The sequence below is a fragment of the Oncorhynchus clarkii genome, chromosome 24 (assembly GCF_045791955.1).
Source record: "Oncorhynchus clarkii lewisi isolate Uvic-CL-2024 chromosome 24, UVic_Ocla_1.0, whole genome shotgun sequence".
NCBI classification, from domain to species: Eukaryota; Metazoa; Chordata; class Actinopteri; order Salmoniformes; family Salmonidae; genus Oncorhynchus; species Oncorhynchus clarkii.
The window spans coordinates 42,054,480-42,071,187 of record NC_092170.1 but is presented as its reverse complement, the minus strand read 5'-3'; the positions used below and the strand labels follow the sequence as shown (position 1 = coordinate 42,071,187).

Genomic DNA, 16,708 nt, shown 5'->3' with positions numbered 1-16,708 from the left:
AATCTAGGCAGGCTGTTATTTTGTAGTTCTAGGCAGGCTGTTATTTTGTAGTTCTAGGCAGGCTGTTATTTTGTAGTTCTAGACAGGCTGTTATTTTGTAATCTAGGCAGGCTGTTATTTTGTAGTTCTAGACAGGCTGTTATTTTGTAATCTAGGCAGGCTGTTATTTTGTAATCTAGGCAGGCTGTTATTTTGTAGTTCTAGGCAGGCTGTTATTTTGTAGTTCTAGGCAGGCTGTTATTTTGTAGTTCTAGGCAGGCTGTTATTTTGTAATCTAGGCAGGCTGTTATTTTGTAGTTCTAGGCAGGCTGTTATTTTGTAATCTAGGCAGGCTGTTATTTTGTAATCTAGGCAGGCTGTTATTTTGTAATCTAGGCAGGCTGTTATTTTGTAATCTAGGCAGGCTGTTATTTTGTAATCTAGACAGGCTGTTATTTTGTAATCTAGGCAGGCTGTTATTTTGTAATCTAGACAGGCTGTTATTTTGTAATCTAGGCAGGCTGTTATTTTGTAGTTCTAGGCAGGCTGTTATTTTGTAATCTAGGCAGGCTGTTATTTTGTAATCTAGGCAGGCTGTTATTTTGTAATCTAGGCAGGCTGTTATTTTGTAATCTAGGCAGGCTGTTATTTTGTAATCTAGGTAGGCTGTTATTTTGTAATCTAGGCAGGCTGTTATTTTGTAATCCAGGCAGGCTGTTATTTTGTAATCTAGACAGGCTGTTATTTTGTAGTTCTAGGCAGGCTGTTATTTTGTAATCTAGACAGGCTGTTATTTTGTAATCTAGGCAGGCTGTTATTTTGTAGTTCTAGGCAGGCTGTTATTTTGTAATCTAGGCAGGCTGTTATTTTGTAATCTAGGCAGGCTGTTATTTTGTAGTTCTAGACAGGCTGTTATTTTGTAATCTAGGCAGGCTGTTATTTTGTAATCTAGGCAGGCTGTTATTTTGTAGTTCTAGGCAGGCTGTTATTTTGTAGTTCTAGGCAGGCTGTTATTTTGTAATCTAGGCAGGCTGTTATTTTGTAATCTAGGCAGGCTGTTATTTTGTAATCTAGGCAGGCTGTTATTTTGTAATCTAGACAGGCTGTTATTTTGTAATCTAGACAGGCTGTTATTTTGTAGTTCTAGACAGGCTGTTATTTTGTAATCTAGGCAGGCTGTTATTTTGTAATCTAGGCAGGCTGTTATTTTGTAGTTCTAGACAGGCTGTTATTTTGTAATCTAGGCAGGCTGTTATTTTGTAATCTAGGCAGGCTGTTATTTTGTAATCTAGGCAGGCTGTTATTTTGTAATCTAGGCAGGCTGTTATTTTGTAATCTAGACAGGCTGTTATTTTGTAGTTCTAGGCAGGCTGTTATTTTGTAATCTAGACAGGCTGTTATTTTGTAATCTAGGCAGGCTGTTATTTTGTAATCTAAGCAGGCTGTTATTTTGTAATCTAGACAGGCTGTTATTTTGTAGTTCTAGGCAGGCTGTTATTTTGTAGTTCTAGGCAGGCTGTTATTTTGTAGTTCTAGGCAGGCTGTTATTTTGTAGTTCTAGGCAGGCTGTTATTTTGTTCCAGGCAGGCTGTTATTTTGTAATCTAGACAGGCTGTTATTTTGTAGTTCTGGGCAGGCTGTTATTTTGTAATCTAGGCAGGCTGTTATTTTGTAATCTAGACAGGCTGTTATTTTGTAGTTCTAGGCAGGCTGTTATTTTGTAGTTCTAGGCAGGCTGTTATTTTGTAGTTCTAGGCAGGCTGTTATTTTGTAGTTCTAGGCAGGCTGTTATTTTGTAATCTAGGCAGGCTGTTATTTTGTAATCTAGGCAGGCTGTTATTTTGTAATCTAGGCAGGCTGTTATTTTGTAATCTAGGCAGGCTGTTATTTTGTAATTTAGGCAGGCTGTTATTTTGTAATCTAGACAGGCTGTTATTTTGTAATCTAGACAGGCTGTTATTTTGTAATCTAGGCAGGCTGTTATTTTGTAGTTCTAGACAGGCTGTTATTTTGTAATCTAGGCAGGCTGTTATTTTGTAGTTCTAGGCAGGCTGTTATTTTGTAATCTAGGCAGGCTGTTATTTTGTAATCTAGGCAGGCTGTTATTTTGTAGTTCTAGGCAGGCTGTTATTTTGTAATCTAGGCAGGCTGTTATTTTGTAGTTCTAGACAGGCTGTTATTTTGTAATCTAGGCAGGCTGTTATTTTGTAATCTAAGCAGGCTGTTATTTTGTAATCTAGGCAGGCTGTTATTTTGTAATCTAAGCAGGCTGTTATTTTGTAATCTAGGCAGGCTGTTATTTTGTAATCTAGGCAGGCTGTTATTTTGTAATCTAAGCAGGCTGTTATTTTGTAATCTAGGCAGGCTGTTATTTTGTTCCAGGCAGGCTGTTATTTTGTAATCTAGACAGGCTGTTATTTTGTAATCTAGACAGGCTGTTATTTTGTAGTTCTAGACAGGCTGTTATTTTGTAATCTAGGCAGGCTGTTATTTTGTAATCTAAGCAGGCTGTTATTTTGTAATCTAGGCAGGCTGTTATTTTGTAATCTAGGCAGGCTGTTATTTTGTAATCTAGGCAGGCTGTTATTTTGTAATCTAAGCAGGCTGTTATTTTGTAATCTAGGCAGGCTGTTATTTTGTAATCTAGGCAGGCTGTTATTTTGTAGTTCTAGACAGGCTGTTATTTTGTAATCTAGGCAGGCTGTTATTTTGTAATCTAGGCAGGCTGTTATTTTGTAGTTCTAGGCAGGCTGTTATTTTGTAATCTAGGCAGGCTGTTATTTTGTAGTTCTAGGCAGGCTGTTATTTTGTAATCTAGGCAGGCTGTTATTTTGTAGTTCTAGACAGGCTGTTATTTTGTAATCTAGGCAGGCTGTTATTTTGTAATCTAGACAGGCTGTTATTTTGTAATCTAGGCAGGCTGTTATTTTGTAATCTAGGCAGGCTGTTATTTTGTAATCTAGGCAGGCTGTTATTTTGTAATCTAGGCAGGCTGTTATTTTGTAATCTAGACAGGCTGTTATTTTGTAGTTCTAGACAGGCTGTTATTTTGTAATCTAGGCAGGCTGTTATTTTGTAATCTAGGCAGGCTGTTATTTTGTAATCTAGACAGGCTGTTATTTTGTAATCTAGGCAGGCTGTTATTTTGTAATCTAGGCAGGCTGTTATTTTGTAATCTAGGCAGGCTGCTATTTCGTCGATCCAGGCAGGCTGTTATTTTGTACCTTGAACTGGTCCACTCTCTCCAGCTTCTCCAGGTCTGGGACCAATCTGGTCCCGTCTTCTAGAGTCTTCAGGAATTCCACCTGGAACTCCACCATCTCAGGCAGGTTCCCAACCAGAATGTCCAGCTGGAGCCGCACAAAAGGAAGGAGGGAAATGTATTATTTCACAATATAATCAACAAATTACAACTCAAGTGCAATATTACAGTGAGAGGGGGGGGGGGGACTGCATCCCAAATGGCATCATATTCTCTATATAGTGCACTACTTTTGATGAGAGCCCTATGAGCCCTGGTCAAAAGTAGTGCACTTGATAGTAGATAGGGAGCCATTTGGGCCGCAAGTAGTGAGGGTGTTGAAATGAGGCGATCCTATTAAAAGCACCGAAACCATCTGTGTTCCAGTCTCAGCCTTATAGTTATCCCTGTCTGTTCTCTCGTCTAAAACCTCCTCCCAGTCGCTCTTCCTCTCGCCCTTCCTCTCACACACAGTACAGTCTGTACATGATTACGCAACAGCCATTTTTTTTTAGCACCAAAGACATTTAAAAAGGCAGCACCAGTACCTCTCCCCCTCCCACCGTGTATCATACATCATCCTGAGTGAGGCACATCAGTATCTCTCCCTCTCCCACTGTGTATCATACCTCATCCTGAGTGAGGCACGTCAGTACCTCTCCCTCTCCCTCCGTGTATCATACCCCATCCTGAGTGAGGCACATCAGTACCTCTCCCCCTCCCACCATATATCATACCTCATCCTGAGTGAGGCACGTCAGTATCTCTCCCTCTCCCACCATATATCATACCTCATCCTGAGTGAGGCACGTCAGTACCTCTCCCTCCGTGTATCATACCTCATCCTGAGTGAGGCACGTCAGTACCTCTCCCCCTCCCACCGGGTATCATACCTCATCCTGAGTGAGGCACGTCAGTACCTCTCCCCCTCCCACTGTGTATCATACCTCATCCTGAGTGAGGCACGTCAGTACCTCTCCCACCGTGTATCATACCTCATCCTGAGTGAGGCACGTCAGTACCTCTCCCACCGTGTATCATACCTCATCTTGAGTGAGGCACGTCAGTACCTCTCCCACCGTGTATCATACCTCATCCTGAGTGAGGCACGTCAGTACCTCTCCCACCGTGTATCATACCTCATCTTGAGTGAGGCACGTCAGTACCTCTCCCTCTCCCACCGTGTATCATACCTCATCCTGAGTGAGGCACGTCAGTACCTCTCCCTCTCCCACCATGTATCATACCTCATCCTGAGTGAGGCATGTCAGTACCTCTCCCACCGTGTATCATACCTCATCCTGAGTGAGGCATGTCAGTATCTCTCCCACCGTGTATCATACCTCATCCTGAGTGAGGCATGTCAGTATCTCTCCCACCATGTATCATACCTCATCCTGAGTGAGGCATGTCAGTATCTCTCCCACCATGTATCATACCTCATCCTGAGTGAGGCACGTCAGTATCTCTCCCACCATGTATCATACCTCTCCCACCGTGTATCATACCTCTCCCACCGTGTATCATACCTCATCCTGAGTGAGGCATGTCAGTACCTCTCCCTCTCCCACTGTGTATCATACCTCATCCTGAGTGAGGCATGTCAGTATCTCTCCCACCGTGTATCATACCTCATCCTGAGTGAGGCACGTCAGTACCTCTCCCACCATGTATCATACCTCATCCTGAGTGAGGCACGTCAGTACCTCTCCCTCTCCCACCGTGTATCATACCTCATCCTGAGTGAGGCACGTCAGTACCTCTCCCTCTCCCACCGTGTATCATACCTCATCCTGAGTGAGGCACGTCAGTACCTCTCCCACCGTGTATCATACCTCATCCTGAGTGAGGCATGTCAGTACCTCTCCCACCATGTATCATACCTCATCCTGAATGAGGCACGTCAGTACCTCTCCCTCTCCCACCGTGTATCATACCTCATCCTGAGTGAGGCATGTCAGTACCTCTCCCACCGTGTATCATACCTCATCCTGAGTGAGGCATGTCAGTACCTCTCCCACCATGTATCATACCTCATCCTGAATGAGGCACGTCAGTACCTCTCCCTCTCCCACCGTGTATCATACCTCATCCTGAATGAGGCACGTCAGTACCTCTCCCTCTCCCACCGTGTATCATACCTCATCCTGAATGAGGCACGTCAGTACCTCTCCCACCGTGTATCATACCTCATCCTGAATGAGGCACGTCAGTACCTCTCCCTCTCCCACCGTGTATCATACCTCATCCTGAATGAGGCACGTCAGTACCTCTCCCTCTCCCACCGTGTATCATACCTCATCCTGAATGAGGCACGTCAGTACCTCTCCCACCGTGTATCATACCTCATCCTGAGTGAGGCACGTCAGTACCTCTCCCTCTCCCACCGTGTATCATACCTCATCCTGAATGAGGCACGTCAGTACCTCTCCCTCTCCCACCGTGTATCATACCTCATCCTGAGTGAGGCATGTCAGTACCTCTCCCACCGTGTATCATACCTCATCCTGAGTGAGGCACGTCTCCTTCTGCAGCGGGGTTAAGTACCTCCCGATGAGACAATTGAGATCCTGCAAGACAAAGAGTGATTCGGATTTGATTAAAGTGCTAGACTTACACACACGCGCTCAAACACCCATTGAATGGGATAGTGGAGACACACACACACACACACACACCAACACACCAACCGTTGATTGGGGTGGTGGATGTCATCTCATGGATATGTACACACACGGAGAGGGAGTATAGAAAACACTCTGGCTTAAAACACACTTACGACAACAAGTCATTAAGTCATCAAGAGGTACTATAAACTGGCACGCACAGTGTTGAATTAAAATACCACTGTTCCTAATCATATGTACACACATATATACATCCTTTATTCTCTGGGTCTCACACTGACATCTCTCTTAAAATATCTCCGTCAAGATATCTCTGTTAAAATATCTCTGTCAAGATATCTCTGTTTCTACTTAGATCAGATAAATACACTACATGACCAAAAGTATGTGGACACCTGCTCGTCGAACATCTCATTCCAAAATCATGGGCATTAATATGGAGTTGGCCCCCCCCCCCCATGCTGCTATAACAGCCTCCACTCTTCTGGAAGGCTTTCCACTAGATGTTGGAACATTGCTGCTATAACAACCTCCACTCTTCTGGGAAGGCTTTCCACTAGATGTTGGAACATTGCTGTTATAACAGCCTCCACTCTTCTGGGAAGGCTTTCCACTAGATGTGGGAACATTGCTGCTATAACAGCCTCCACTCTTCTGGGAAGGCTTTCCACTAGATGTGGGAACATTGCTGCGGGGACTTGCTTCCATTCAGACACAAGAGCATTAATGAGGTCGGGCACTGATGTTGGGCGATTAGGCCTAGCTGGCGGTCGGCGTTCCAATTCATCCCAAATGTGTTCGATGGGGTTGAGGTCAGGGCTCTGTGCAGGCCAGTCAAGTTCTTCCACGCCGATCTCGACAAACCATGTCTGTACAGACCTCGCTTTGTGCACAGGGGCATTGTCATGCTGAAACAGGAAAGGGCCTTCCCCAAACTGTTGCCACAAAGTTGGAAGCACAGAATCGTAGAATGTAATTGTATGCTGTAGCGTCAACATTTCCCTTCACTGGAACAAAGTGGCCTAGCCTGAATCATGAGCCCCAGACCATTATTCCTCCTCCACCAAACTTTACAGTTAACACAATGCATTGGGGCAGGTAGAGTTTCTCCTGGCATCCGTCACTCCAGAGAAGGCGTTTCAACTGCTCCAGAGTCCAATGGTGGCGATCTTTATACCACTCCAGCTTGGTGATCAGATTACATATATATTATATACATATATAGGGATATTTAATATCCCTCTTTCTTGTTAGATCAGATCACATACGTATTGAGGTTATATTATGTATTTGACTTCTCAGAGTTTCTTTGTAACCCAGTTATAATACAATACAATGTTTTGCTTTTCTATATTCTATAACCCAGTTATGACCCCTTCTCCCACAAACACCCCCCGACCCCCTTCTCCCACAAACACCACCCGACCCCCTTCTCCCATAAACACCCCCCCCTTCTCCCACAAACACCTCCCCGACCCCCTTCTCCCACAAACACCCCCGACCCCCTTCTCCCACAAACACCCCCAACCCCCTTCTCCCACAAACACCCCCAACCCCCTTCTCCCACAAACACCCCCCGACCCCCTTCTCCCACAAACACCCCCAACCCCCTTCTCCCATAAACACCCGACCGACCCCCTTCTCCCACAAACACCCCCCGACCCCCTTCTCCAACAAACACCCCCCCAACCCCCTTCTCCCACAAACACCCCCCGACCCCCTTCTCCCACAAACACCCCCCCGACCCCCTTCTCCCACAAACATCCCCAACCCCCTTCTCCCACAAACATCCCCAACCCCCTTCTCCCACAAACATCCCTGACCCCCTTCTCCCACAAACACCCCCCGACCCCCTTCTCCCACAAACACCCCCCCGACCCCCTTCTCCCACAAACACCCCCCGACCCCCTTCCCCCACAAACACCAAACACACAGCAGAGATGTAGTACTACTGTTACTGACTTTGACATAGGTGCGTTCCGTCTCAACTAGCTCACAGATTACTTTGCGTAGCTTGTCGGCGTCGGAGAGCTGGCGGCTGGCGGTGCCGGTGGCAGGGGGAAGGAAGGGCGAGTCCAGGCTGGGAGATGAGGAGGTCGTGGCACACTCAGACGGATTCATATCATGGAGACTGCGGCAGAATGCTGCGACCTGCTCTGTACTCTACAGAGAGAAGTAGAGAGAGGTAGAGAGAGAGAGGGCAAGAGAAAGGCAGGGAGAGAAAGAAATAGAGAGAGAGATAGAGAGAGAGATGGATGGTGGATGGATGGAGAGGAGCGAGAATGAGAGGGAGAGAGACAGACGGAGTGAGAGACAGATGAGAGGAGAGAGATGAGAGAGATCAAGGGAGGGACAGAGGGTGATAAGAGAGAGAGAGAGAGAGAGAGAGAGAGAGAGAGAGAGAGAGCGGAAGAGGAGGTAGGGAGAGAGGTGTATGTGGAGAGAGAGAGAGAGAGAGAGAGAGAGAGAGAGCGGAAGAGGGGGGAGAGCAAGAGAGAGAGCGAGAGGGTGGGATGAGAGATGTAGAGAGAGAGCGGAAGAGGAGGTAGAGAGAGGTGTATGTGGAGAGAGAGAGAGATGTATGTGGAGAGAGAGAGAGAGAGAGAAGTAGAGAGATGAGAGCGAGAGGGTGGGATGAGAGATGTAGAGAGAGAGAGAGAGAGAGAGAGAGAGAGAGAGGAATCGAGAGAGAGCGAGAGGGTGGGATGAGAGATGTAGAGAGAGAGCGAGAGAGAGAGAGAGAGAGAGAGAGAGGAATCGAGAGAGAGAGAGAGAGAGAGAGAGAGAGAGAAAGAAAGAAGTAGAGAGGGAGGGATGGAGAGGAGAGAGGGAAGTGAGAGGAGATAATTTTTAATTGGCAATAAACACAGATTTCTTTCCTCAGGGCCATGGGGTTAGGACAGGGATGCAGCTTAACGCATTAACACAACATTTACGTCAATGAATTGGCGAGGGCACTAAAACAGTCTGCAGCACCCGGCCTCACCTCACTGGACTAGGAAACGTTTGCCGATGATCTAGTGCTTCTGTCCCTACCAACTGAGCAGCACCAACAGCAGCACCTAGAATCTTCTGCACAGATTCTGTCAGACCTGGGGCCCCGACAGTGAATCATAGTAAGAGAGTGTTCCAAAAACAGTTATAGTTGCTAATACCACAAAAAACTAATTCTATCTAGACACTGTTGCCTTAAAGCACACAAAGAATTACACCTACCTCGGCCTAAACATCAACCCCACAGGTAACTACATAGGGGCGGCAGGGTAGCCTAGTGGTTAGAGCGTTGGACTAGTATCCGTAAGGTTGCAAGTTCAAATCCCCGAGCTGACAAGGTACAAGTCTGTCATTCTGCCCCTGAACAGGCAGTTTACCCACTGTTCCTAGGCCAGTTAACCCACTGTTCCTAGGCCACCATTGAAATTAAGAATTTGTTCTTAACTGACTTGCCTAGTTAAATAAAGGTAAAAAAAAATTTAAAAGCTGTGAAAGATCTAAAGAGTCAAGGCAAGGAACATAAAATTCAACATCCCAATTACGATCTAGTAAAAAAAACAACATACAGTTGTTGAACCCATTGCCCTTTATTGTTGTGCGGTGTGGGGTTCCACACATCAACCAATAATAGACAAAATGGGACAAACACCCAATTGATGAATGCAGACTTCTGCAAAAATATAATTCGGTGTACAACGGAAAAGCCCAAAAAAATGCAGAGCAGAATTAGGAACATACCCACTAATCATCAAAATCCAGAAAATAACTTAAATTCTTCAACCACCTAAAAGGAAGCAATGCCCACACATTCCACCACAAAGCCCTCACCTACAACAGGATGAACCTGAAGAAGAGTCCCCTTAAAAAGCTGGCTCTGTTCACAAACAGACACCACAGGACAGCAACACAATTACACTAAACCACATCACGGGACTATTTGACACACTGGAAAGAATCAACCAAAAAAAACAGAGCATATTGGAGTGATATCTGTCCCTAAACAGAGAGTACACAGTTGCAAAATACCTGACCACTGTGACTGACACCAAATTAAAATTAAATCCTCGACTATGTACAGACTTCCGTGAGCATAGCCATGCCGTAGCAAACAGGCAGACCTGGCTCTCAAGAGAAGACAGGCCATGTGCACACTGCCCACAAAATGAGGTGGAAACTGAGCTACACTTCCTCACCTCCTGCCAAATGCATGACCCCATTATTTCCCACAGATCACACAGACCCACAAAGAATATCAAAACAAACAGACGAGAGGAGGGGAGTGGTGAGAGGCAGGATTGGAGAAAGGACAGGAGAGGGAGAAGAGGCGTGGGAGAGACTGGATCATTTGAACTTCTGTCTATTTTTTGGCCTGTCATAACAGTCAGTCTCCTTCTCCTTTTCTCTTTCTGTCGCATCTCTTTTGATGTATTGATCTCTCTCTTCCCCTGTGTTTTCCTCCTACTGATGGCTGATGTATTGATCTCTTCCCCTGTGTCTTCCTCCTACTGATGGCTGATGTATTGATCTCTTCCCCTGTGTTTTCCTCCTACTTATGGCTGATGTATTGATCTCTTCCCCTGTGTCTTCCTCCTACTGATGGCTGATGTATTGATCTCTTCCCGTGTCTTCCTCCTACTGATGGCTGATGTATTGATCTCTTCCCCTGTGTTTTCCTGATGGCTGATGTATTGATCTCTTCCCCTGTGTTTTCCTCCTACTGATGGCTGATGTATTGATCTCTCTCTTCCCCTGTGTCTTCCTCCTACTGATGGCTGATGTATTGATCTCTTCCCCTGTGTCTTCCTCCTACTGATGGCTGATGTATTGATCTCTTCCCCTGTGTCTTCCTCCTACTGATGGCTGATGTATTGATCTCTTCCCCTGTGTCTTCCTCCTACTGATGGCTGATGTATTGATCTCTTCCCCTGTGTCTTCCTCCTACTGATGGCAGATGTATTGATCTCTTCCCCTGTGTTTTCCTCCTACTGATGGCTGATGTATTGATCTCTTCCCCTGTGTTTTCCTGATGGCTGATGTATTGATCTCTTCCCCTGTGTTTTCCTCCTACTGATGGCTGATGTATTGATCTCTTCCCCTGTGTTTTCCTGATTGTTGGTGTATTGATCTCTTCCCCTGTGTTTTCCTCCTACTGATGGCTGATGTATTGATCTCTTCCCCTGTGTCTTCCTCCTACTGATGGCTGATGTATTGATCTCTTCCCCTGTGTTTTCCTCCTACTTATGGCTGATGTATTGATCTCTTCCCCTGTGTCTTCCTCCTACTGATGGCTGATGTATTGATCTCTTCCCGTGTCTTCCTCCTACTGATGGCTGATGTATTGATCTCTTCCCCTGTGTTTTCCTGATGGCTGATGTATTGATCTCTTCCCCTGTGTTTTCCTCCTACTGATGGCTGATGTATTGATCTCTCTCTTCCCCTGTGTCTTCCTCCTACTGATGGCTGATGTATTGATCTCTTCCCCTGTGTCTTCCCCCTACTGATGGCTGATGTATTGATCTCTTCCCCTGTGTCTTCCTCCTACTGATGGCTGATGTATTGATCTCTTCCCCTGTGTCTTCCTCCTACTGATGGCTGATGTATTGATCTCTTCCCCTGTGTCTTCCTCCTACTGATGGCAGATGTATTGATCTCTTCCCCTGTGTTTTCCTCCTACTGATGGCTGATGTATTGATCTCTTCCCCTGTGTTTTCCTGATGGCTGATGTATTGATCTCTTCCCCTGTGTTTTCCTGATTGTTGGTGTATTGATCTCTTCCCCTGTGTTTTCCTCCTACTGATGGCTGATGTATTGATCTCTTCCCCTGTGTCTTCCTCCTACTGATGGCTGATGTATTGATCTCTTCCCCTGTGTCTTCCTCCTACTGATGGCTGATGTATTGATCTCTTCCCCTGTGTTTTCCTCCTACTGATGGCTGATGTATTGATCTCTTCCCCTGTGTTTTCCTCCTACCGATGGCTGATGTATTGATCTCTTCCCCTGTGTTTTCCTCCTACTGATGGCTGATGTATTGATCTCTTCCCCTGTGTCTTCCTCCTACTGATGGCTGATGTATTGATCTCTTCCCCTGTGTTTTCCTCCTACCGATGGCTGATGTATTGATCTCTTCCCCTGTGTTTTCCTGATGGCTGATGTATTGATCTCTTCCCCTGTGTTTTCCTGATTGTTGGTGTATTGATCTCTTCAGATCATCAAAACATACTATTGCCTAGGAAAGTGTTGATGTGCATTGTTGGGATATCTTCACTTAGGGCAGAAATAGACGGGTTGGTTGTTAAGCAACAAAACTGGCGAGTGCTCAACTATGGGGCAAAACAGACAGGGCTGGCTTAGATCGTTGACACTACGGGGCCAAAACAGATGGGGCTGGCTTAGATCGTTGACACTACGGGGCCAAAACAGACGGGGCTGGCTTAGATCGTTGACACTACGGGGCAAGGCTTAGATAGTTGACAACATGTCAATATACTTAGTCTCCAATGTTAATAGAAAACATTTTCAAAATGAGCACTTGTCTCTCAAATACATTGTTACAGTTTTTTACTTAGCTCGCTATCACATTTTTTTGTCATAGACTTGACATCAGTCAAAATAAGACAACAAGGACAATCTAGCTGAAACAAGTCATCTAAGATTCCTCACATGGCAACTTCTTGTCATTGTTGCTAGGTAACACCCCCCCCCCCATGTAGAAGCAACACGCGTCTCTGACTAGGAGTGACGTCACATCAGCTCTCGCCGTTACATTTCTATCTGAAACAGTCTTACTTTGTTGCTGAAACACGGGCCCTAGTGTGGTAGTGTTGCTTGTGATAGAAACATACCCAGAACATGGTTGTGTATTTTTACAGTAGCGCGTCTGTACTTTCTCACATATTTGCCATCTGAGCAATGATGATGCCAGTTATACCAAAACAACACACAACAACAGAGTTCCGTCTGCAAGTTTTAAATGTGGAAAAACAGACAAGTTGCAACAGAATCACTTGGGACAAATGACAGAAATCACAATATTGTTAAAATAAAAATCCCAATCTGCAGCTGGATCTTTTAAAGGAATGATATACATAGTATGTGATTTGGATTTCAGGAAGACCACAGAGAAATGTGCAGCTATATAGAACTAATAAATACAATTCATTTACGAGAGGTAGTGGAAATGTGATCATCATTTGTACTCGATGGGGGTAACCCTACAGATTACCATCTTTCATTGAGAAACTCATTTTAATGATCAGATAAGTGCGTTGTAACTGTTGCCAAATAATAACATTAACTTATATTTCTAAAAAATGTGACAGTTGGGTGCCTCCCCTACCCAGGCCACCAGCACCAATGACGAAGACCCAACCAATTTCCCAATAACAGATAACTCTAGGGTGCTTACTGGGGCAGTATAGTTAGGGTTTGCTCGGGACAGGACAGGGCCTAACCCCTCCTCCCTATCGGAAACAACTTTAGTGAGAATTGTCATTTCAGGAGTATCATTAAAAACAAGTTAATATGCCCCAACAACATTAGACAAATATACAGAAAGCCCTTGAAGTGCTGAAATAAGTCAATGCAATTTAGCATAGTGATTCAGGAGTATCATTTTTTTGCAACGTTCCCATGAACCGTGTTCTGAGAACATTTGCAAACCGTGTTCTGAGAACATTTGCAAACCGTGTTCTGAGAACATTTGCAAACCGTGTTCTGAGAACATTTGCAAACCGTGTTCTGAGAACATTTGCAAACCGTGTTCTGAGAACATTTGCAACCGTGTTCTGAGAACATTTGCAAACCGTGTTCTGAGAACATTTGCAACCGTGTTCTGAGAACATTTGCAACCGTGTTCTGAGAACATTTGCAACCGTGTTCTGAGAACATTTGCAAACCGTGTTCTGAGAACATTTGCAAACCGTGTTCTGAGAACATTTGCAACCGTGTTCTGAGAACATTTGCAAACCGTGTTCTGAGAACATTTGCAACCGTGTTCTGAGAACATTTGCAACCGTGTTCTGTGTATGTTTGGTTGGACGTTGATGGAACATTCTCCTAACCCACAGAAAACTGGACACATTTTTTTTTTGTTGCAACGTTCCCATGAAACGTGTCTAGTACATTTAAAATCTTAAATTCTGATAACATGGTAGTTTCTTGTGGATTGACGAGGAATTGAAAAATGTTATGGTTGAGAGGGATCAGGCAAAAGGAATGGCAAATTACCGTTGGAAAACGTACTTCAAATTGAGAATTTATGTGACTAAACTGAATAAAAAGAAGAAACTATACTATGAAAGAAAGATAAATGATATAAAAATGACAGTAACAAGCTTTGGAGCACCTTAAGTTTTGGCAAAAACTGCAAACTCAGTCATTCATTGAATCAGATGGCTCATTCATCACAAAACCCACTGATACTTTGATCATTTTTTAATTGGCAAGATTAGGCATGACATGCCAGCAATTTGGATGGATAATTGCGGACGATATTGCCACTCCTATTTGCCATATCTTCAATTTAAACCCACTAGAATGTGTGTGCCCCCAGGCTTGAAAGGAAGCAAAAGTCATTCTTCTACCTAAGAACAGTAAAGCCCCCTTTACTGGCTCAAATAGCCGACCAATCAGCCTGTCACCAACCCTTAGTAAACTTTTGGAAAAAATTGTGTTTGACCAAATATATTTTACAGTAAACAAATTGACAGACTTTCAGCACGCTTATATGGAAGGAAATTCAACAAGCACAGCACTTACACAAATGACTGATGATTGGCTGAGAGAAATTGATGATAAAAATAATGTGGGGGCTGTTTTGTTAGACTTCAGTGCAGCTTTTGACATCATTGATCGTAGGTCTGCTGCTGGAAAAACGTATGTGTTCTGGCTTTACACCCCCTGCTATAATGTGGATAAAGAGTTACCTGTCTAACAGAACACAGAGGGTGTTCTTTAATGGAAGCCTCTCCAACATAATCCAGGAAGAATCAGGAGTTCCCCAGGGCAGCTGTTTAGGCCCCTTACATTTTTTCAATCTTTACTAATGACATGCCACCGATCTTGAGTAAAGCCAGAGTGTGTCTATGTATGCGGATGACTCAACGCTATACACGTCAGCTACTACAGCGAGTGAAATGACTGCAACACTCAACAAAGAGCTGTAGTTAGTTTCAGAATGGGTGGCAAGGAATAAGATAGTCCGAAATATTTAAAAAACTAAAAGAATTGGGACTAATCATTCATTCAAGTAGGTCTGAGCATGGGTGATGTGGATGTTTGTGTGATGTTTGCTGTTTGTACGTGGATGTTTTGTATTGCTGATAAAAGGTCAAATAAAATCATAAAGGCCTCCCGGGTGGCACAGTGGTCAAAGGCACTACATTGCAGTGCCAGCTCTGCCACCAGAGACTCTGGGTTCGAGCCCAGGCTCTGTCGCAGCCGGCCGCGACCTGGAGGTCCGTGGGGCGACACACAATTGACCAGGTCGCTAGGTGCACAGTGTTTCCTCCGACACATTGGTGCGGCTGGCTTCCGGGTTGGAGGAGCGCTGTGTTAAGAAGCAGTGCGGCTTGGTTGGGTTTCGGAGGATGCATGGCTCTCGACCTTCGTCTCTCCCGAGCCCGTACGGGAGTTGTAGCGATGAGACAAGATAGTCACTACTAACAATTGGATACCACGAAATTGGGGAGAAAAAGGGGGGTCATTTTTATTTTTATAAATAAAATCGTATAAAAAAAGATGTGTATAACAAAAAAGCTCACAGAATGACTATGACAGATTGGAGAGCTTTGCTAGGTGACAGTGCGGAGGAGTCACAGTTTCAGCTCACAGAATGACTGTATGACAGATTGGAGAGCTTCGCTAGCTGACAGTGCTTAGGGACTGTGGTGACAGATTGGAGAGCTTTGCTAGCTGACAGCGCTGACTCACAGCTTCCTGTAATGTCCACAAACATCCTAGAGAAGTGTGTGCATCCCAAATGGCGCCCTATTCCCGCTATAGCGCACTACTTTAGACCAGGACCCATAGTGCACTATATAGTGGATAGGGTGCCATTAGGGAAGCAGCTATGGTGTGAGTCACAGCGATTAAAAGCATCAGGAATCACACAACCTCACCACATCAGGTAGCCTTGACTTAGAGACAACAGTCTCACACAGCGTAATATACGGCATAGCCCAACCAACAAGAAAATCACAGTTGATGGTATGAACCAATAAAAGAACAAAGGCACGACAAACACTGAAGAAAACCCAAAGATGTGAGTAAAGAGGAAGTAGATGTAGCTAGTTATTTTAGAGAGCAGGCTCACCAGATGCAGCATGTCAGAGATGGACTCTGAGGAGCGCTTGCTCCTCTTCATGGCAGACATGGGAGGCTGGCGGACAGAAAAGACGACAGACAGATGGAGAGACGGAGAGGAGGAGAGCACAGTCAGGCGGACGGACAGCCAAAGATTCCAGAGCGGAGGAGAGGACCGTCGGTCAGTCAAAGCCTCAGTCAGCGGAAGAAGGGAAGAGTCCAATATAAAGGAGAGCTCTCTCTCTCTCTCCTCTCTCTCTACTCCCTCCCCCTCTCTCTCTCCCCCCCAGGGGGTTTTATTAGCATGGGAAACATATGTTAACATTGCAAAAGCAAGTGAGGTAGATAATATACAAAAGTGAAATAAACAAAAATGAACAGTAAACATTACACTCACAGAAGTTCCAAAACAATAAAGACATTACAAATGTCATATTATGTATATTCACAGTGTTGTAACAATGTACAAATGGTTAAAGTACAAAAGGGAAAATAAATAAGCATAAATATTGGTGGTATTTACAATGGTGTTTGTTCTTCACTGGTTGACCTTTTCTTGTGGCAA

The 16,708-nt window shown here is 44.7% G+C and overlaps 1 protein-coding gene across 1 annotated transcript in view; it reads right to left on the bottom strand.

The window, feature by feature from the left end:
* LOC139383016 (rho guanine nucleotide exchange factor TIAM1-like) overlaps positions 1-16,708 on the bottom strand; it is an 83,922-nt gene that overhangs the window by 22,143 nt on the left and 45,071 nt on the right. Inside the window, exons 17-19 of the mRNA XM_071127309.1 lie at positions 7,810-8,010; positions 5,722-5,790; positions 3,204-3,329 (exon numbers count right to left, since the gene is read on the bottom strand). Coding sequence (XP_070983410.1) covers positions 3,204-3,329; positions 5,722-5,790; positions 7,810-8,010 — 396 coding nt within the window. The remainder of the gene's footprint in view (positions 1-3,203; positions 3,330-5,721; positions 5,791-7,809; positions 8,011-16,708) is intronic.